Consider the following 20,241-nt stretch of genomic DNA (forward strand, 5'->3'; position numbering starts at 1 on the left):
TCAGTGATTGTGGGAGCAGCTGGGAGCCACTGCTCAGCCGCCCGGCCCAGTCCTCTTTTGAGAGCTGCTCTGCACGGCTGCCGAGGCTGGCTCCTGGCTGGGCGCACTGTGGAGGGAGCGCCCGTTTGGTGGCGGTGCTCAGGCCTAAGACCAGCCCCCAGTTCCTTGGGTTTCTGGGGGTCTGGAGGGTCATTACCTGGGGTCTGTGTGCGGACCTTGGGGGTGCTTGTCTGTGAACCATCTGAGATCATGTGCAAAACTCCAGGGGTATGTGGTATAGGGCAGTGGTTGGCAAACTGGCTCGAGAGCCACATGCGGCTCTTTGGCCCCTTGAGTGTGGCTCTTCCTTAGCCTTAGGAGTACCCTAATTAAGTTAATAACAATGTACCTACCTATAGAGTTTAAGTTTAAAAAATTTGGCTCTCAAAAGAAATTTCAATCGTTGTACTGATACTTGGCTCTGTTGACTAATGAGTTTGCCGACCACTGGGCTAGGGGATGTGCCTGGCTGGGGAGAGGGCCCTTAGTTGACTTGTATTCCCAGATAGGTTACTGGCCCCAAAGGGTTAAGAATAACTGTATTCTATGTTCATTTGACAAGAAATAAAACCTGGCTGTCTCATTCGGCAGCCGTAGGGCCAGAGTGAGGCCGGCATGTAGGGGCCACCTCCTCGGGGCTCTGTACTGCCTCCCACCGCCCAGCACCCCAGGCCAGGCCAGTGCACTCATTAGTTCAGCTCCTTATTCATTTCACAAGCATTGGATGAGCTCCTATGCCCGGGGCTGGGGAAAGCCCGAGGCATGGAATACGTCACCTGTTTGCTCCCGGGAGCGCCACAGCGGGAAGCGTGTTCTACAGGGCTGCGCCAGATAACCCACTATTCCTGTGCCTGCCAACATACATCGCTTACTGGTAGAGTGGTACGTGTAAGATAGACAGGAGATGTGTGATCAAAACAGTTTGGTGGGCAGTGTAGAGACCCAGTGCCGACCGCCCCGTCTGAGGGAGTGGCCTCCCAGATGGACAGCCGCTAGCCTGGTCTCTCCGAGGGCCAGGGGGTTGCCAGTAGACCCCCTTTAAGATTATAATCCCCCCAACTTTGTTTTGAATATTTTCAAACATGTAAAAACGTTGAAAAGAGTATAAAGATCATCTGCATTTTTAATACCTGGACCCAACCAAGAATGAACCTTTGTCATATTTACTTTATATGTTTGTCATGTATTCCTTTATCTTTTTTTTTTTTTTCCAATTAGCAATCATGCCTCGGATAAACCTACGTTCCTGCCACTGCTCAAGGCTATGCATGTATCTTTCTATTTGAAGTTGGAGATACCATGACATTTTCTCTCCATACTCCAAATGTGTATCCGGTCCCCCACACAACCACAATGACTATCACACCTAAAAAAATGAACAAGAATGTCCTAATATCTGACTCAATTCTATTAAAATTTCTTAGTTGTCCCCTATTATAACTATTTCCTTTTGAATTAGCGTCCACTCCATGTCACCCACTGCAGCTGTTTACTCTCTTACCAGCGTCCCCCCTCCCCCCACCGCCATTGACCTTTAAAAGCCAATTGACCTGCAGAATGCCCCACTGTCTGGATTTGATTGCTTCCTCATGGTGTCACTGGGCTTTTTTAGCCTCCTGCAAACTGGAAGTTGGGTCTGAAAGTCTGATTAGATTCAGGTGAAACATTTTTTAAAAATAAATTTTTGATTTCAGAGAGGAAGGGAGGGGGAGAGCTAGAAACATCAATGATGAGAGTCATTGATCGGCTTACATTTGTTCACATCCTTTTGCACACCACCTACTGGGGATCGAGCCCTCAATCTGGGCATGTGTCCTTGTCTGGAATTGAACCCGGGATCCTTCAGTCCGCAGGCCAGTGCTCTATCCACTGAGCCAAACCGGCTAGGGCCAGGTGAACCATTTATGGCAAGAGTGGTCTTAGGTTGTGCTGCGGGTTTTAATGGGTGGCACATGTCAGCTGTCTCACTGTGAGAGATGATGAAGTGACAGCCATCAGTCTTCTTTGTAGAAATATGTTTTACACTTTGTGATTCAGAAGTAATCTAGAGCGGGGTCGCCAACCTTTCGGACCTCACGGACCACCAGTTGGCAACCGCTGATCTAGACAGTGCCTTGTCACCCTGCCCGGTTTCCTGTTACCGCTCACCGAAGAGTTTTAGCGTCCACTGTAGATCCTTGCCTGGATCAACTATTCTTTTGACGCTGCAGAATTGTGATTTTCTGTTTCTACATTTAATAGAAGGCATCCTTCTGATTAAAAAAAAAGAGGTTCCCTTTATCAACAGGGGATGAACTATGCGCCTCCAAAAATACTGGGGAAATGTTGTTTTGTTTTTTTTTTGATGTTGCTTTTCTTTTTTTGTTAAAAAATAATTTTTTAAAAATCCTCACCCAAGGATATTTTCCCGTAGATTTTTAGAGAGAGTGGAAGAGAGAGGGAAAGACAGAAATATCGATGTGAAAGAAACACATTGATTGGTTGCCTCCTGCACGAGCCCCAACCAGGGCCCAGCCTGGGGAGGAGCCTGCAATTGATCGGAATCGAACCCGGGACCCTTTGGTATCCACTGAGCCAAACTGGCTAGGGGTAAAAAAAATTTTAATTACTATTACAAAGCAACCCGATTAAAAAAAAAATCGTAGTAAAAAATATAACAAAAATTACCATCTTAATTTTTAAATGTACAGATCAATAGGGTTAAGTACATTCACATTTTTGGGCAACAGATCTCCAGAACTTGCTCATCTTGCAAACAGACCGTTTATACTTATTAAACAGCACCCCGGACCCCCTACCCCCAGCCCTGGTTACTGTTCAATTTTTCATCTTTATGAATTTTACTCCTTTAGTAAAGCTACCTCGTAGAAGTGGAATCATAGTATTTGTCTTTGTGGCTGGCTTACTTCACTGAGCACCATGTCCTCACGGTTCACCTCTACTGCAGCATGTGTCACATTTCCTTCCCTTTCAGACAGAATATTCCCTTGTACATATAGGCCACAGTTTTTCATCCCTCAACCTTCAATGGAGCCTGGTTGCTTTCACTCTTGGACACTGTGAAGATGAACAGAACTTCAGACCCTGCTTTTCTTTTGGACATATACAGCGGGGCCTTGACTTACGAGTTTAATTAGTTCCATGACGGAGCTCGTAACTCAAATTACTCATATGTCAAATCAACAGTGAACGAGTGAGACACGTGATGCTGGGCTTATGTTGTGGCGTTCACTGTGACGTTCGCTGCGCCAACTAGCGGTGGGCTATCTGAAGCTGGCTCGTAACCCGAATTTTAGCTCGCAACTCAAAGCAAAAAATCGGCAGAGAGACAGCTCGTATCTTGAAAAACTCGTTAGTCGGGACACTCGTAAGTCAAGGCCCCACAGTACCCCCAAGTGGGACTGAGGGGCCACATGGTAGTCCCATATTTGATTTTTGAGGCCCCCCCACGTCCACAGCAGGGGCCCCTGGTGGAGGATGCAGGGGAGGAAGCCCCTTAAGAGACCCTCTTGGGCCCTGGCTGGTGTGGCTCAGTTGGTTGAGCGTCGTCCCATGCACCGAGTGGTGGCCGGTTCCATTCCCCGTCAGGGCACATGTCTGGGTTGCAGGATCGATCCCCAATAGGGGGTGTGCAGGAGGCAGCTGATCAGTGTTTCTCATTGATGTTTCTCTCTCCAAAAACTCAATAAAAACATTTTTAAAGTTTAAAAACAAAATGATTAAAAAAAGAGACCTCTTGGGACTATGGGGCAGCAGCTCCTCTCCAGGGTTGCAAAGTCCTATCAGAGGAGGAGAGAGAGGGTCCTCTAGTGCCAAGTGCTGTGTGTGGGGGAGGGGATGAGTGTGATTTGATTTGATTCTGGGGGCGGCAGGGGCAGACTCATCCGAACAGCATCAGGTGCATTTTAGGAGCACCTTTCCCCACCTCCGCGTGCCCCATGGAAGCAACTCGGCTCTTCACAGCCCGGCTTCCTTCCCTGCGCGCAGCCCTTCCGCGGGCGTGGAGAGGTGGCAAAGAGCAGGCGAGGCAAACGCGTCCCCTTTGGGTTGGCCACGGCTGGGAAACCTGTTCTGGCCCCAAGAGGAGCCCAGCGATTACTGGTGCTGCCCGGGGCTGCTGTGGGGCAGAGATAACGGGCGCAGGAAGGGTGTGGAGGCAGGATCCTCCCAGGAGCCCGCTCTCCTGTAAACAATGAGCTGCCCCCGCCAGGGCAGGAGGTGATTCATCTCCCTGCCGCACCGGGCAGCGCTGGGGGGGGTACCCAGGGCCCAGGCAGCTGTGGCCAGGAGCTGAGGCTTTGCCCCTCCCTGTGTGGGTGGGGATCAACCCCAGCCCTCCTGGGAACTGGTCTGACTTTAAAGTGTGGGTGTGTCCAAGGGGTCCGGAAGCTCAATCACCCCCAAGGGAGCAGCGGCCTCCGCTCCTGGATGAGAACTGGCTGGGTTTTGGAAGTGAGACAGCGGGCAGTGGCTACACAGGGCCTCACCCACTGTCTGGGCCCCCTCCTGCCATGGCATCTTCCTGGGCCAGCCCTCAACACTGAGTAGTAACCCCAACCGGAAGACGGAGAGGACACCTGAGCTTCCGCGTTCGCCTGCAAACTGACTGTAGGAGAGCCCAATGCATCCGAGATGCCAAGATGCAAGAACAAGCACTTTTAATAGGGCAATGGACCCGGGTGGCGCAAGGACCCTGTCCACAGCCCACATCTCTGCAGCAACATCCGTTTGGCTGGAAGGCCACACAGAGGCTCCTCGCGGGGCGGCCTCTGGGGAGCAGGTCCCAGTCCTGAAATATACAACGCAGAAGCTCCCGCGAGCATCGTCACTGGGCGGCAGTCTCATCTCTTATCAAGCCCTGGAGCGGCTCCTCCCTGGACGGGAAGGAATGTCCGAGCCGCTCCAAGCTGGTGCCTGGGTCACTGCTTGGCCTTCTTCACGATGGTGCCCACGGCAGAGATCACGGTGGTCTTGGAGCCGCTGGCACTGGTGGTCACGGTGACGACAGCCGGCAGGGTTGCCGTGGTGGTGAGGATGGTGGGCTGGGCTATGGTTGTCACTGGGATGGCTGAGTCCCACTTGCTCTTTCTCTTTTGAGCATCTGGAAATAAGGCGAGAGAGAGGTCAGGACCAAGACAAAGCAAACAGACACCCCTTTCCAGAAGCAGCGGCCAGAGCGTAGGGAACAGGAGCCTCAGGGCCGGCCACGGAAAGCCAAGGGGCAGCCTGTGAACCGGGGGCCTGCCTGGCCTCCAAGGCTGGCTCGACATCTCTGGGCTCAGACAAAAGCACAGGGAGGTGGAGCCGAGGCCCGAGTCCCCGTGGGGACCCCCCACCCCTGTGGGGTCTGTTCCCCCCACGAGGCAGGGAAACCCTTGCTCCATCTGTGGTGCAGCCGGAAACAGACAAGCGCCTTCTACCTGCAACAGCTGTGCTGGCCGTGGTGGTGGTGGTGGCCGTGGCGTTGGTCGTGGTGCCTTTCTTGGTGCCGGTCACAAACTCAATCTGGAGGGCAAGAGGGAAGGGAGTGAGACCTGGGCAACGAGGCTGGTCCCACCTTCGTGCCAGCCATCTGCCCTGGGGCACAGGCGTGTGGCTGGCACCACACAAAGCAGGCATTGAGGACCCGCGCCAGCGTGGCTGGGGGGAGGGGAGTGTTCCAGAGGCGCCCGAAGGGGATTTTTACTCGGAAGAAAACTCCCCAGACACTGGATCCTCCCGCATCACCAGGCTTCTGCACACGCCAGGAGCACCCCTTCCGCCGCCCCACCTCCCATGCCCAGGCCCCCTCCTCACACCAGGAGGAAGGGGTGCCGGCAGCACAGGGGAAGGAAGCTCGGGACCCTGGGGCTTGGGAGGGGGAGGGAAAGGAGAGCGAAGGGAACTCAATCCAGGGCTAAGAATGAGAAAACCCGACAGCCCCAGCACAGCGCCCAGAGGGCCCAGCAGCTCCTCTGCCTGGGGGTGAGGGAGGCGTCCTGGCGGCCACAGCTGTGGGAGGGTCAGGCCAAACCGAAGGCGGGAGGGGCTTTGTCCTGAACTTTCTCTCGGAGGCTCTGGTCATAAAGTGCTGGTCTCACAGCCACATTTCCCTTCCCCAAAGCTCCCGTCCTGCTCGGGAAGAAGCGGTGCTCAGGGTCCTAACGTGAGGGGTCACCTGGCCATCAGACGAGGACCTACAGGGAAGCACTGGGCAGGCCGCCAAGGTCAGCTCTGGAGGCCACGAAAGGCACCGACCAGAGCGCTCTCAGGAGGAAATACCTGCCTCCCTTCAGCCAGGGAGGACACAACGGCCCCAGAGAGAGAGCCATCAGGGCTCTGCAGCTGTCAGGGGTGGGGATGGAGGGACAAAGGCAGCAACTACAAGATCCAAGAAACCAAATGGAAGCAACTGGAAAGTGACTTAAAGCTGAGACAGGCTGAAAAGCAAGCAAGGCCTGTCCCTTCACAAGGCACCCAGGCAATGAACTGGGGTGGGGGCAGGGCCGGAGAGCAGCCTGGAGCCCTTGAGGCTCGGCCAGCAGGACCCACAAACCCTAAACACTCCCCTTGCATCCAGGACATTTGCCCATCGCTTACTTTGGTTCGCTCCTTTTTGGCTTTTTCCAATTTGTCCATTTCAACCTTCTGGGCTTTGGCTACAAAGACAAGAGGAGCTGTTACAAAAGAGGCCTTGGGACAGCTCCTACACTTTAGGCTGAGGGACCTTAGTCCAGCACTGGCTGCCTTCCCTGCATCTTGTTTGATGCACTAAGGTGGCCTCTAGGCCCGAGGGCCTCAAACCCAAAGGCCCAGGTGCGCACGCTCCGAGTCCAGCTGCCCGCTCCGTGTGGGAATACAGAAGGCCCGGTATCGACTACCTTCCCTGGACCATGAGAAGCTGGAATTATGGCTTTTCAGGGAGAATCTTGTCAGCTGTTCAAATTAAAGCAAGACAAGACTTGTGTGGGCCAAACAAAACCCGTCTGCAGGCCGGATCTGGTCCATGGGCTGCTGGTTTGAGACCTGTCACTTGAGGGCATGGACCCTTTGAAATTCCTCCCCGTCCCCCCTAACGCGCCCCCTCCCCCCACCCGCGAGAAAAAGCTGTGCTCTCGCGGCCTCACAACATGCCGTCCCCCTGCCTGTGACCCGTCTACCGCTGGGCTGGCCTCGGCATCATCAAACCTCTGCTTGAACGTGTTTCCTCAGTGCCCAGCCCCTGGCCTGGTCAGGTGGCCCTGCCTGCACCCCATCGCATAGCACTCACTGCTGGAATTCCCCCTTCAACCCTCTGTCTTCTTTGTGTCATAAGCCTCCTAAGCCAGGGATGGGGCCTGTCTTGTTCAGGGCTGTACACCAGCTCCGTGGGCAGGGACTAACAGGAGACCTTGAAATGCATGTTGCCTGGTGACTGAATGACTGCACGTACAGACGACCAGATGGAGGGACAGATGGGTGTGCAGGTGGACGGACGGACAGACAGATGACTACCTACCTAATGCCTCGTAATAGGAGTCCTCAGACCAGCCATGGGGGTCAAACATATCCTGAAAAAGAAAAGGTTAACGCTGTAGTCAGTAAGGGCCATCTCTCTCCCTCAGCCTCAGCCTCCTTGCGGGACGTACCTTTGGGTAGTTGGTACCGAGCTCATCAATTGCACAGAACTGGATCAGCTTCTCGTAGATGCTGGAAGAAGAAAAGGATGAGGCCCTGAGCAGGGGCGCCAGAGTTTAAGAGCTCACCACCACCCAGCTTCTGGGCTCAGATAAAATCTGAAAACCCAGCGGGGCTGTCTCAGCAAGCTTCCCAGCGGGAGGGAGATGTGCACAGGCCCGACATGACCAGTCCTTTCTGCCCGCCACTCTCGCGGGATGACGGCTAGCCAGGGGCAGGCTGAACGGTATCGAGGTGAGGGCTGCGTTTTTGGGGTCTGACCTGGACACCTGACCTCCAGCTGTGGCTGGGTTGGGGCTACCACACTCAGGCCCAGAGGCCAGGGCAGGTCCCTGCTGCCATCACACCCGACTTTCCCAGGTGTGCCCCTTGCTCAGGCACTGGGCAGAGTAAGACCAGACAGCTCTGTCCTAAAGTCTGTCGCCTACACGCAGAACCAGGGACTTCTTAGAGGTGAGAGAAGAACCCACAATGGTCTAGTCCAACCCCCTCACTCATGGATGAGGAAACCGAAGCCTTGTGAGGTCACGTACTTTAGGAGCTGAGCAGGTATAAGAACCCAGGCAGGCCCCATTCTCGGCCTGGCCTCTTGGCTCCCAGTCCACACACTGGTTTATGTGCAGCTTGGATCTGAAATAGTAAATGTCCGGCTAGGATCGCAAACTGGCTGATGGTCCCTTTGGGCTCAGGTGGGATCCTAGCTGGGTCTCTCCTCGCCACATCCATGGGGCAGCTCAGTCCCTGGTCCAACATCAATGACTCAACCAACCCTGCAGGCTCATGGGAAACTCACCTGGGGTTCCGAAACTCTTTCTTCCTCTGGATCATGTAGTTCATATCCATCCCCTCCTTCATCTTCCGCTCATACAGCTTCTGGATCTTGTCCTACAGAAGAGAAACAGAGGGCCCTATGACCCCACCATGCCCCAGTCCCAGTCTGTGGTCACATGGGCTGTGTGGACACACGGACACAGGAGGTCCAGGGCCGCCTAAAGCCCTGTTCCAGCCACACTTTCTCCACCCAGCCTCTGACCAGCCTCTGAACCGCGAGCAGCCTGTTTACACCATGCTTTTCCTCCTGACTCCCTCTGGATAGCTGGCAGAGGGAGTAGTAAAAAGGTCAAGGCCGAGAAGCCACAGAGAAGACCGTGGACGAGTCCCCACCTGGTTCGGCAGCTCCTGAATCATCGGGAGAGGAGTGTCAGGCACTAGCGGTGATGGGCAGGGGCTGGAGGCTGGTTTTACATGTTAACACGGGGGCAAGTCCTCAGCGGGAGACCAGAAGGCTGTGTCCTTCGGAGGAAGGCAGGAGTAGAGTTTTTTGGATTTGGCCTCACAAACTTCCTAGAATGTCTTTGTGGGGAAGCTCACAGATGGCTGGTCCCCACCACTTCATCAAGAGCCACCGTCAGGGGTCAAGTTCATCTCTCACTTGTGAGCGGAGGTGGGGGGTTAGAAGTCCAAGAGATGCCCTTTGGGAACGCTGGGAGAGGTGACTGCGAAGGCCCACCTTTCTGCCGTGGCCAGCGGAAGCACCGAGAGAGAGAGAGGTTGCAATCTGTCTACCAGGGAAGAGAGGAGCCGAGAGGGACAGACCTGAGCGCTATGGCACAGGCAGGCAGGGAGGCCCACAGAAGGCCCGGCCTATGGGGCAGCCCTCTCTTACAGAGGACTTTTCTGGGTCTCCTGGGCCATGAGACGACTCCCCCATCTCGGGGGAGCGGAAAGGTGTGCTGCGTCGTGCTCTCTCCCACGAGGAGGATCTAGAGGAGAAATGCCCTAACCTCAGGCTGAGCGGCTGTCTGTGCCTGGCAGATGGCTAGACTGTCCTGACAGGCTGAGACTTGTTGCCTGGTGTGGAGGTTACACTAGGCTTGGGGGTGGCGGGCAGGGGGTTGACGACTCAGCAGAGGGAGGAGACTTCCGGAAAGGGAAGAGAATCTTCACTGCGCCGAAGCCCCCGCCCGCTGCATTCCACAGCCCGGCCCCATGAGTCACCATCCGCGAGGTGGTGCACGCGCCTGCGGAGCAGCACGGGGGTCCAGAGGACTCTATGGGGTCCAAGGTGGAGCCTCTATGGCAGTGGTTCTCCACCTTCTGGCCCTTTAAATACAGTTCCTCATGTTGTGGCCCAACCATAACATTATTTTCGTTGCTACTTCACAACTGTAATGTTCCTACTGTTATGAATTGTAATGTAAATACCTGATATGCAGGATGGTCTTAGGCGACCCCTGTGAAAGCATCATTTGACCGCCAAAGGGGTCGCGACCCACAGGTTGAGAACCACTGCTCTATGGGGTCCAAGGTGGAGCAGGTAGCCCCGTGGCCACCGCAGGCAGCTGGCAGAGGGGGTCTACCTACTGCTTGTCACAGGTCCCACTCACAGGGGACCTGAAGGGGGACTAGAAACCCTCTCAGAGGCTAGAAGGCCGGACCCCAGCTGTCCCCGAGGGCCTGCTCCCAAGGGGTAACTGCACTAACTGCTCCGCGTCCCTGGGGTTTCAAAACCTCAGCTCAGGTCTGTATGGGACTGGATGACAAGCAGCTAGTGAGCTGGCATTTTTGGGATACGAGCATGGGAATTTTAGGCATAAAAAAATGCTCGTGTTTAACATTTTTATAATTTATTTTACATTCTGACAGTCCCTCGGTTTCTTAACACATTGTTTGCGGGTAGTTTTTATTGCGCGCTAACAGGTGGCGCGGGCCATTTTTGCGCAAATGGCAACGTTCAGTAAAATTACGATAACTTTAGTTTACGTATTTATACGTTACCCGCATTCTACCGCTAGTCTATAAAAAACGTATTAATACGTGTCCCGTGCTCTACTACACTGGTAGAACGTATAAATACGTAAAACGTGTAAACACGTTTCCCGCATACAATGTGTTAAAAAAAGTTCCTTCTGAAATGTTCTCATTGGCTCAGCTGGGTTGCATAGAAAGGGTATGTCATCTTCTCTGTCTAGGTATAGGCCCTCATGGAGGGCAAGCCAGGGTGCCCCAGCCAGCGCAGCACCAGGTGAGGTGGCGGAGGGTGGCAGTTAGTACACAGCCAGCACCAGGTGAGGTGGCGGAGGGTGGCATGGGTACACAGCCAGCACCAGGTGAGGTGGCGGAGGGTGGCATGGGTACACAGCCAGCACCAGGTGAGGTGGCGGAGGGTGGCAGTTAGTACACAGCCAGCACCAGGTGAGGTGGCGGAGGGTGGCAGTTAGTACACAGCCAGCACCAGGTGAGGTGGCGGAGGGTGGCATGGGTACACAGCCAGCACCAGGTGAGGTGGCGGAGGGTGGCATGGGTACACAGCCAGCACCAGGTGAGGTGGCGGAGGGTGGCATGGGTACACAGCCAGCACCAGGTGAGGTGGCGGAGGGTGGCATGGGTACACAGCCAGCACCAGGTGAGGTGGCGGAGGGTGGCATGGGTACACAGCCAGGACCAGGTGAGGTGGCGGAGGGTGGCATGGGTACACAGCCAGCACCAGGTGAGGTGGCGGAGGGTGGCATGGGTACACAGCCAGCACCAGGTGAGGTGGCGGAGGGTGGCATGGGTACACAGCCAGCACCAGGTGAGGTGGCGGAGGGTGGCATGGGTACACAGCCAGGACCAGGTGAGGTGGCGGAGGGTGGCATGGGTACACAGCCAGCACCAGGTGAGGTGGCGGAGGGTGGCATGGGTACACAGCCAGCACCAGGTGAGGTGGCGGAGGGTGGCAGTTAGTACACAGCCAGCACCAGGTGAGGTGGCGGAGGGTGGCATGGGTACACAGCCAGCACCAGGTGAGGTGGCGGAGGGTGGCATGGGTACACAGCCAGCACCAGGTGAGGTGGCGGAGGGTGGCAGTTAGTACACAGCCAGCACCAGGTGAGGTGGCGGAGGGTGGCATGGGTACACAGCCAGCACCAGGTGAGGTGGCGGAGGGTGGCATGGGTACACAGCCAGCACCAGGTGAGGTGGCGGAGGGTGGCATGGGTACACAGCCAGCACCAGGTGAGGTGGCGGAGGGTGGCATGGGTACACAGCCAGCACCAGGTGAGGTGGCGGAGGGTGGCATGGGTACACAGCCAGCACCAGGTGAGGTGGCGGAGGGTGGCATGGGTACACAGCCAGCACCAGGTGAGGTGGCGGAGGGTGGCATGGGTACACAGCCAGCACCAGGTGAGGTGGCGGAGGGGGGCATGGGTACACAGCCAGCACCAGGTGAGGTGGCGGAGGGTGGCATGGGTACACAGCCACTCCGGAGAGCGGATAAGGGAGGTAACCGGACTGCAGGCTCCTCCCACCTGGGTATTTCTTTTACAGAAGCCTCTTCAAGCCGGACCAAACCAGACACCTGCCCCGGCCACAGAGTCAAGCTCGGTGCCTACCTGCAGGTGATTTGAACATCTGCCCGGGGGCTCTGGCGGGATCTTGATTTCATCAGGTGACATATTCCGGACTCTTTCAGAAAAGGAGGCTGTTGAGAGAACAGAGGAAAATTCTGTAGGGAGCTGGGGGTGAGAATAGGAGGTACACATGGGGGGAAAGCACATACACTGTTTTCAGGGAGGGATACACGCTATGGAAGTGTTCAGAGTAGCCCCTCAGCGGGTGGTGTCATCTGAGTTGAGATCATGTGACCAGAAGGAGCCAGCATGTGCCCGCCTGGAGGAAGGAAAGTTCAGGCAGAAGGTACAGTGTAAAGCATGCACGCCAACATGGCACAGCAGTAACTTCCAAGGAAAGAGTATGCCTGGGCGGTGCTGGTAAATGGGAGGTGGGGAGGGAGCAGCCACTATCTGCAGCACCTGCCAGTTCCCGTGGTGTAAACTCTGCCATGGCCAACGGCAGGCTGCCAATGTGCAGGAGCTGAACCCAGGGCGGGGAGGGATGTGCACACTGGCTGACAGTGAGCCAGCTCCAGCTCACTCTGGCCCTGCACTGGCTGTGTCCTTAAAGCAGCTCCCAGGGCTCTGGAAATTCAGATCTGCTTAATGCCAGCCTTTTCACCCTAAGATAAAGGATAAAGAGGGCACAAGGCTCCCTAGATTTGGGGACTCCACGCATTCAAAGCTGCTTTGTGCATAAATGGCATTAAAAAAATTACCTGTTGGAAATTAGCTTAGGGTCTTTAAAAAAATAAACAAACCGACTGACCCTCTTTGGTCCACCTCATTCTTGGGAACAAAAGGCCCGATTCTGAAGTGGAGAACCACAAGTCCCAAGGGACCATTCCCTCGGAGACCTGCCACTGCCCCCCAAGTCTCCCCTCCCCACTCCTTTCCCCGCCCCGGCCGCCCCTGCTACTGCAGCCATGCTCTGGCTCACTCGGACAATGCGCTGTTTGTTGTGAGGTCTGCCTGTGCTCTTTAAAAACACTCTCTCATGAAAAGGACCATACAATGAGCAAAACAGCAGGCGGAACGGGGTGGGGCAGGATGAAGAGAAAGAATGAACAAAAAGCACCAGCAACGCCCAGCAGGCACTTCCTGGGTCCCCTGTGTGTGCCGGGTTGGCCGAGTGGCTGCGCTCTGCCTGGGGGTGGCCTGGCACAGCCTCCCCTTCTCCAAGGCGAAGATGTGTCTTAGCAGACAAGGTGCTCTGATTTCCATTGTTACTGTAAAGAGCTCGGTGCTGATACAGTTGAGGGTAGGGCTCCCTGGCTTAACCAGTCTCAGCGGTGGCCGAACACACCCGCACCCACTGCCAGCACCGAGACTGGGCTCAGCCAGGGCAGGGTGTCACCTCTCAGTGTGTCAGTGGGCCTGCACCAGGTGCCCACCCCCCAAGAACCGAGCACGAGAGCTGCCAGGTGGGGCGAGGACAGGAGGACCGAGCCTGGGAGGCATCCTGCTGTGGACCCAGATGGCAGTGCGGCCTCGGAGCCGTTTCCAGCAGGGAACCATGTGCTGCTCTCTGCCCAGCACCTTCCTCTGCCTCCTGCCTCCTGAAGCAAGGGTGACACCCAGATCTGGCTGAAGTTCAAACTCATTCTGACTTCCTCCTTCCTCCAGCCCAAGAGAAACTGGAGTTCGAAGGCCCAGATTCAAGCAGCTGCAGAGCCGGGCTGAGGGAATGGCTGGGTGAGCTGGGCCTCCGATGTCATGAGCGTGAGCAACAAGAGTGAGCAGGGCCCGGGCAGGCTGCGGGCACCCGGCAGGGAGGGGTGAACTCTTCCCTGGCGCGGAGAGTGCCTGTGTGCACGTGACACAGAGACAAAGAATGCCCTTTGGCATTTTCCAGGAAAGCCTTTAGGAAAAACAGGGTGTGACAGTGTTGCCACAGCAACCCAACCACACTCGGGCTCAAATGGTACACAGTGTGGCAGGGGCAGGGAGAGCCCCTTCTGAGATGCTGGGTTAGAACAAGAGAATTCCTAGGAAGTAGCTGGCAAATGAAGGGATACATTCAGGAAACGAAATAAAAGGTTATCCCTTCGATTTCAGGAGCAACCTTTTAGCGGTTCATTCCTAGTCCCAGGGTGAATCAAAAGTAGATGACATCAAACCCACCTATTGGCTGTTTGCGTAGCCAGAGCCTCCATTTCCCCAGGAGACACATTGAGAAACATGCCCAGCACCGGGGGGGGGGGGGGGGGGGGGCGCGGCACCAGTGGGGAGCGGCAGCCACGTCTAGCTGCTCCTGGGTCTGTCAGGCGGCCACACTCAGGATCTGAGAAGCCTGCCCTCGGTGTGATTCACCCCCGTGCACACCCAAGTCATGAAACAGCGACAGCACCATAGCCGCCAGGTGCCAATCTGGCAGGAGCAGCCAGTCAGCTGGCTTAGTAATGAGGGAGGAAAGGATGCCTGGCGGGTACTGTGGGGCTGTGGGCAGGAGGCACTAGCTCACAAGTGTCATGAAGAACACCACCCAGGCACCACGGTGCCAGGCACGCCCGTGGGTATTGGTGGGCACCTGGAGGGGATGGAGAGTGTGTGCTCAAGCAGCTGGAAAGACCAGTAGGTCAGCTCCTTTGCTGTCATTTGCTCCATTAAACCTGGGGCTGTCTACACAGATGAAATGCTTTCACACCAGGGGAGCAACCCGAGTCCTCCATCCAGAGAATGGACGAAAGGAGGGGGAACAGGCACTGTGTTCGGCTGTGCCTCCTCAGTGAGAACGGGTAGCGGCAACCAAACAATGAGGCTCAGGGCTATGTCCTCTGCAGGTGAGTGGATTACAGAAACGGTGCAGACAACGAAACAATGAAAACAAACGAAAACAAGAAGGGACGTTGGGCGATGTCTAGAAACATTTCTAACTGTCACAGGTGGGCCGGGAGGAGGGCAGTGCTACCGCTATCTGGGCCATAGAGACCAGTGATGCTAACACACTGTCCGAGGCACAGGCCAGGCCCCCACAGCAAAGAGTTATCCAGCCCCCAAATGCCGCCAGTGCCGAGGCTGAGAAACCCTGACTTCTGTGACCTTCTGAATGAGGAAAACCACGGTGAAGGGAGGTCTCTGCCTGGCTGGCTGAGGGAGGGGCCAGGGGACGTTCTGGGGTCAGTGAGATGTTCTGTAGTCTGCGGTGGGCTCACCACTGCATCCCGTCAAAACGCACCCGACGGCGCACCTTAAACCGGTGACTCTTACTCCGGGCAAGTCACACCTCAACACCGCTATTTTCTAAAAGCGGCAGGAGAGAAAAAGTGAGAGTTGGTCGTGGACGTTGGAGCGGACATGACTGATGCCCACACACATTCCGCCGCCTGCCAGGCGTGAGCACTGCCAGTGGGACTGGAGGACAATGTGGCCGCGGGCTCCTGGGTGGGCTGCTCTCTGACCCCCCCCCCCCGCCCCCGTTTCTTGGTAATAAACAGCAAAGACAATGGGGCACAGGGAGGGGCTCCAGCCTGTCCTCACCAGGGACCACCCACTCGGGGAGGCCACGGGCGTCCTGGCAGGGGGTGTTCTTTCTCTGCCCACAAAGCCAACCAGTGCCCCTACAGCGCCATTTTCTAAAGAGCAAACCCTAAGGTCTGAGGAAAGGTCTGATTTTCACAGGATTTGAAGGACTCACACTCCATCAGAGAACTCAGGAATAAAGGGCCACTCAGAGCGGTCACGTTCCTACCCAATCCTTCCTCAGAAGACAAACGGAATAATTTTTAATTCTTTCAGGAGAAAACCAGAATGGGTCCTCACCTCCCACCCCCGGTGAAGGGACCCTGTCCAGGGAAAGGACAGGTGAAGGCGCAGCCGGAAGCAGTGTTTCCAGGCTGAGCCCTGGGCTCCCCAGGCTGCCTGGGGAGGGGGGCCAGCAGCCGGGGAGAAGGCACCCTGCTTTGTGAAGCGTCAGCAGGCAGAAAGGGGCTGCCACAGGGAGCGTCAACCCCTCGGTGAGGTTTGCTGGCTCTGGGAGAGCAGCTGCAAAGTCCAGGCCATGATGGAGTTGAGGGGCTTCTAAGAGGATGAGGAGGCTGGGGTTTAACAGACCTGGATGCCATTTTCCAGAAATGTAACTGCCCTGCCCTCAAGTCACAAAGGATCCTGGACTCCAGGACTGTGAGGCATGCTCTCCCCCAGGGACAGAGCAAAGTGCCAGCAGAGGCCACATATCTGCTCCTTGAGCACATGAATATGCCAGCAGAGGGCGAGAAGGGGGTACAGGGACGGAGGACAGGTCCAGGGCAAAAGGGGACTGAGCTCCCAGCTCCATGGGGCTCTGAGTCCCCCCTACAGCACTGCTGGAGCCAGTGAAATCACATGACTATGATTTCCAAAGAAGAATTGTTTGTGGGTGTCTTACCCGGACATCTTAGGAAATGCCAAAGGCCCTGAGAGAGAGAAGGGGAGACAAGGATCACAGCAGAGGAGCCATGCCCGCAGGCCCTGGCAAGGCTCAGAAATATGCCCGAGGCCCCCTGGGAACTTACCAACTAATTCCTGTGGGTCCCGCTTTTCTACTTCTGGGTTATCCTGCAAAGACAAACAGAAACACAAGGCGGTAAGCCTGGCTCCTGACCCCCGGCTGCTTTACGCAGAGACCACTCAGGATAATCGAGGAAGGAAAAAGGTGAAGGCATCTAAGAGCGAGCGATGCTTGGGGGAGGGGTTTTGGGGATCCCTGACCCCCCTTCTTCCTTCATCAGAGCAGCTGTGATGCTCCAGTCACCCACGTCAGTCTCTCCTCACAGCCTCCAGCAGCACCAATACCATCACCACGGAGAACAAACGCCAGCCAGTGCCACCCGCACACCAGGACCCTCCCGATGCCGTCCCCTGGCCAGTCACCCAGGACACCGCCGCCCCAACCTGGGACTGAGGAAGCAAGAGGGGGCTACTTTATAACATGAAATACCAACACTAAACACAAAAGACTATCTACTCCAAAGAGATCTTCTAACTTTTAGTTTAAGCAAAAAAAGGGAGACTTCATCACAGGGGGCAGCCCATGGAACCGGAGCGGAGCAGGCACGGAGCGGCCTTTGACCAGTGACCGAACCAGAGGGGCTTCTCCTGGCTCTCCCCTGCTCACCTGCTGGCTCTCCCCTGCTCCCCTGCTGGCTCTCCCCTGCTCCCCTGCTGGCTCCCCCCTCCTCACCTGCTGGCTCTCTCCCGTCGGCTTTCCATTCCCTCTAAAGAAAAGGTCTCTCTGATCTTAATGCAAACCACTGCCCCACACCTACTTCCACGGTCCTTTGTTCGAGGCGTGTGCAGAGCCCTAAGAGCACAGGTTTCTGAGCAGACCTCCTGGCCTTGCTGTGCATTTCCCGCCACGTAAAGGCTTCGCCTCACCTGGGTCTACCTGGAGAAGGAAGGGCCCAGCCTCCTCACAGGCCCAGCCCCGGGGAGGGAGGCCTTCCCTTGCTTGCGCTGTCCCAAATGTCCATCACCAGGACCCCGCATCTCTCCATTTCTGGGGAAACTTAGCCCCTTGAACACAGATCAGGGGGCGAAAGTGCCACCACACGCTAAAGTGGCAGAAGCTGGGCTCCCAGGAAGTTGTGGGCCCCATTTGCTTTCGCTCTGGTCGGTGAGGGAGGAGCTCAGACAGGAAGGGCTCTGGCAAGGCTGGTCCGTGGAAACAGCTGCAGAGCTCTGCACTCCACTCACGAGGAAACCTTACACCCAGATCCCGTGTCAGAAAGGGGGGTGCGGGAAGGCCACCTCACCTCCCACGCCATGGTCCACGCTAAGGCCAGAGTAGAAGACCTCAGTCCCTTCCCCCAAAGTCCCTACTGATTGTGGGACAGCCCCCCCCCCCACACACACACCCACCCACTCTCCTGAACAATGCAGCTGTTCACTGGACCGGCACCATGTCCAGGCCAGGCTGCTTAGCAACCTGTTTCTCTACCTCTCACCCCTGCCAAGCAGGTGGGCACAGAGGAAGCTGGCCTGTGCTGGGACCGAGCGGGTCGGAGGTGCACCTGGAGGACGGCCACGCCAAATCCAGGCTGGTCACCAACCAGCTGCTCCACAACAACCCCTCTGTGGCAGGGACTCTGGGGCAACAAATGCTAGAGAGCGTGGCAGTAACAAAATGGGGGAAAGGCCCTTAAATTTCCCTGCAGGGACAGCCTTCGGGTGCTAATTGTGGGAACATCAGTTGGGTGCATCCTAGCTAACCATTCAAAGGCCACCCCGGGGCTCTTTCCAAAGCCCCAAATGCAGAGCCAGGAAGGAGGCAAGCTGTCCACGTTGGGATTCTAGGTGTCTGCTCCAGGGACACAGGAAGTCAGTTCCCAAACAAGCGCGTCTCTTCAAAGGGGATCTACTCTGGAGGCTGCCTGGGCAGGTGCAAGGCCCCGAGCCTCCCTGTGGCTTCTTGTAGGTCTGCGATCCTGAGCAACAGGGAGGCGGAGGGCTGGGAAGCCTGCATTTCACAAGGTCCTTGCCTGGCCGAGCTGAGGTGGCTTTGTCTTTCCTTTTGTGGCTTGGCTCCTCATCCCCCCAAATCAATCATTCTACTCCCACAAAATAAAAACAGCTGGTTTCAATTTGCCAACTAGTCTAGTCTTTATTTTTACCCTCACAAAATGTTCGTGTGCAAACACACACACACACACACACACACACACACACACACACACACACACGACGCGTGCCCTGAGTGTACCCTGAGTCACATGGACTCTTAATCACAACCCAAAGTCCCCAGGAACAAGTCCCACCCCAAGTTCTCCGCAGTGGGATCCAGCTCCACGGTCACTCCAAGCATAGGGCCGACCAGTGGGCGTGGACCCAATGCCAAGTGCGAGAAGACTGTCCTGCCTTAAGAGAACTCTGCCGGCCAAACGTGTAAATGAGCCTCCACAGGTGAGAAGCCACAATCCCGCACAACGGTCTCCTGAAAAGACTGGGAATCTCTGGTTGTGCAGATTCCCCTGTGTCACAGGCACCCGTGGGACTTCTAAGGCCCTAGGAGTCAAGCAATGGGAACCTGTGCCCGCCGGTGGCCACACCTTGTCCTGTTTAGAAGGTAATTCTTCCCCCTCTGACACGAACACGCTGGGTGGTGAGCTCCTGGCACGTGTCACTGTACCAACGTGTCCCTGAACAAGGACACCAGCAGCCCGAGTTCTTTTGGACCCTAATGCTGCTTAACCCCACACCCTGCCCTGAGCACGAGGAAAAAGCTTGATTATGCCCCACAGCCAGGGGCCTGCAGCCCATCAGCATGAATCTTCCCCCAGCTGGGAGGTGGGAGCTGGGTCCAGGCCTTCGAGCAACGAGGAAGGAGTCACAGTGTCTGGTGAGACCAGTGAGGACAGGTGTCAAATACCCAAAACATGCGCATTAGAACCATTTACGCACCACTGGCCTCTGAGGTCAGTTTCATCCAACAAAAGCAGCCTCCGGGGAGGACGGGACTTGGGGGTGGGGTGAGGGTGTGCACACGCTAGATGAAGACTCGGAGAGACAGCCTCTTCCCAGTCGCGGCCTAGTCACGTACCAGGAATTCAGTACAAAAGCAGCAGCAAGCGCCCACGAGAGCGCTCTTGGAAGCCAGCCTCGGTGTCAGAACAAACATTAGACAAAGTGTTTAAAAGGACAGACAAAAGGTTCCCGCTGTCCAACTGTCGATGGTTCAAGAAACCGGTCTGACCAAAGCTGCAGCCAGGCGATTCTCTCTGCGCCCTCACACAGGCAGGAAGGGAGCAGCGAGGGGTACAAGTGAAGGGCAACCAGAAACCACTGTTCCTTCTCTTCCTCTTCCCTAAGGCAGGGTTTCGCAATGCACGGGGCCACCTGTCTTGACTTGTACGCGCAGGGACACCCGCCTGGGCTGGATGAGTGCACCTCTCTGGCCCGCAGGGAGGGCCTGCAGCTGGTCAAAGTCTGAATGCCGCCTGGAGACCTATCACAACAGAGTGTCTGCGTCAGCGGGGGGATGGGCCGAGACCTGGACAGACCTGGACACCGAGCCACGCCCTTCAGACACAGGGCTTTCCCAGTTCCCGAGGAAGGTGCAAACAAAGCACCTCACCTGCAGCTCCTGGAGAAAGACAGGTAAACAGTGTCAGCTACAGTTCAAGTCCAACTCAGACACCAGGGAAAACAAAACAAAGCCCACAGCTTCCTAAGAAGCCAAGAGGGACAAGGAGCAAGA

General features: G+C 56.1%; 1 protein-coding gene across 3 annotated transcripts in view; it reads right to left on the minus strand.

The window, feature by feature from the left end:
- Positions 1-4,680: 4,680 nt before the first annotated feature.
- LOC118671321 (SAP30 binding protein) overlaps positions 4,681-20,241 on the minus strand; it is a 33,324-nt gene continuing 17,763 nt past the window's right edge. For all 3 annotated transcript variants that reach the window (XM_036339393.1, XM_036339391.1, XM_036339390.1), the window contains 8 exons: positions 16,562-16,604; positions 12,069-12,157; positions 8,489-8,580; positions 7,647-7,707; positions 7,517-7,568; positions 6,619-6,677; positions 5,460-5,544; positions 4,681-5,140 (listed from right to left, as the gene is read on the minus strand). In XM_036339393.1, coding sequence (XP_036195286.1) covers positions 4,959-5,140; positions 5,460-5,544; positions 6,619-6,677; positions 7,517-7,568; positions 7,647-7,707; positions 8,489-8,580; positions 12,069-12,157; positions 16,562-16,604 — 663 coding nt within the window. In that variant the 3' untranslated portion in view covers positions 4,681-4,958. The remainder of the gene's footprint in view (positions 5,141-5,459; positions 5,545-6,618; positions 6,678-7,516; positions 7,569-7,646; positions 7,708-8,488; positions 8,581-12,068; positions 12,158-16,561; positions 16,605-20,241) is intronic.

This window comes from Myotis myotis, unplaced genomic scaffold, assembly GCF_014108235.1.
Source record: "Myotis myotis isolate mMyoMyo1 unplaced genomic scaffold, mMyoMyo1.p scaffold_m19_p_17, whole genome shotgun sequence".
NCBI classification, from domain to species: domain Eukaryota; kingdom Metazoa; phylum Chordata; class Mammalia; order Chiroptera; family Vespertilionidae; genus Myotis; species Myotis myotis.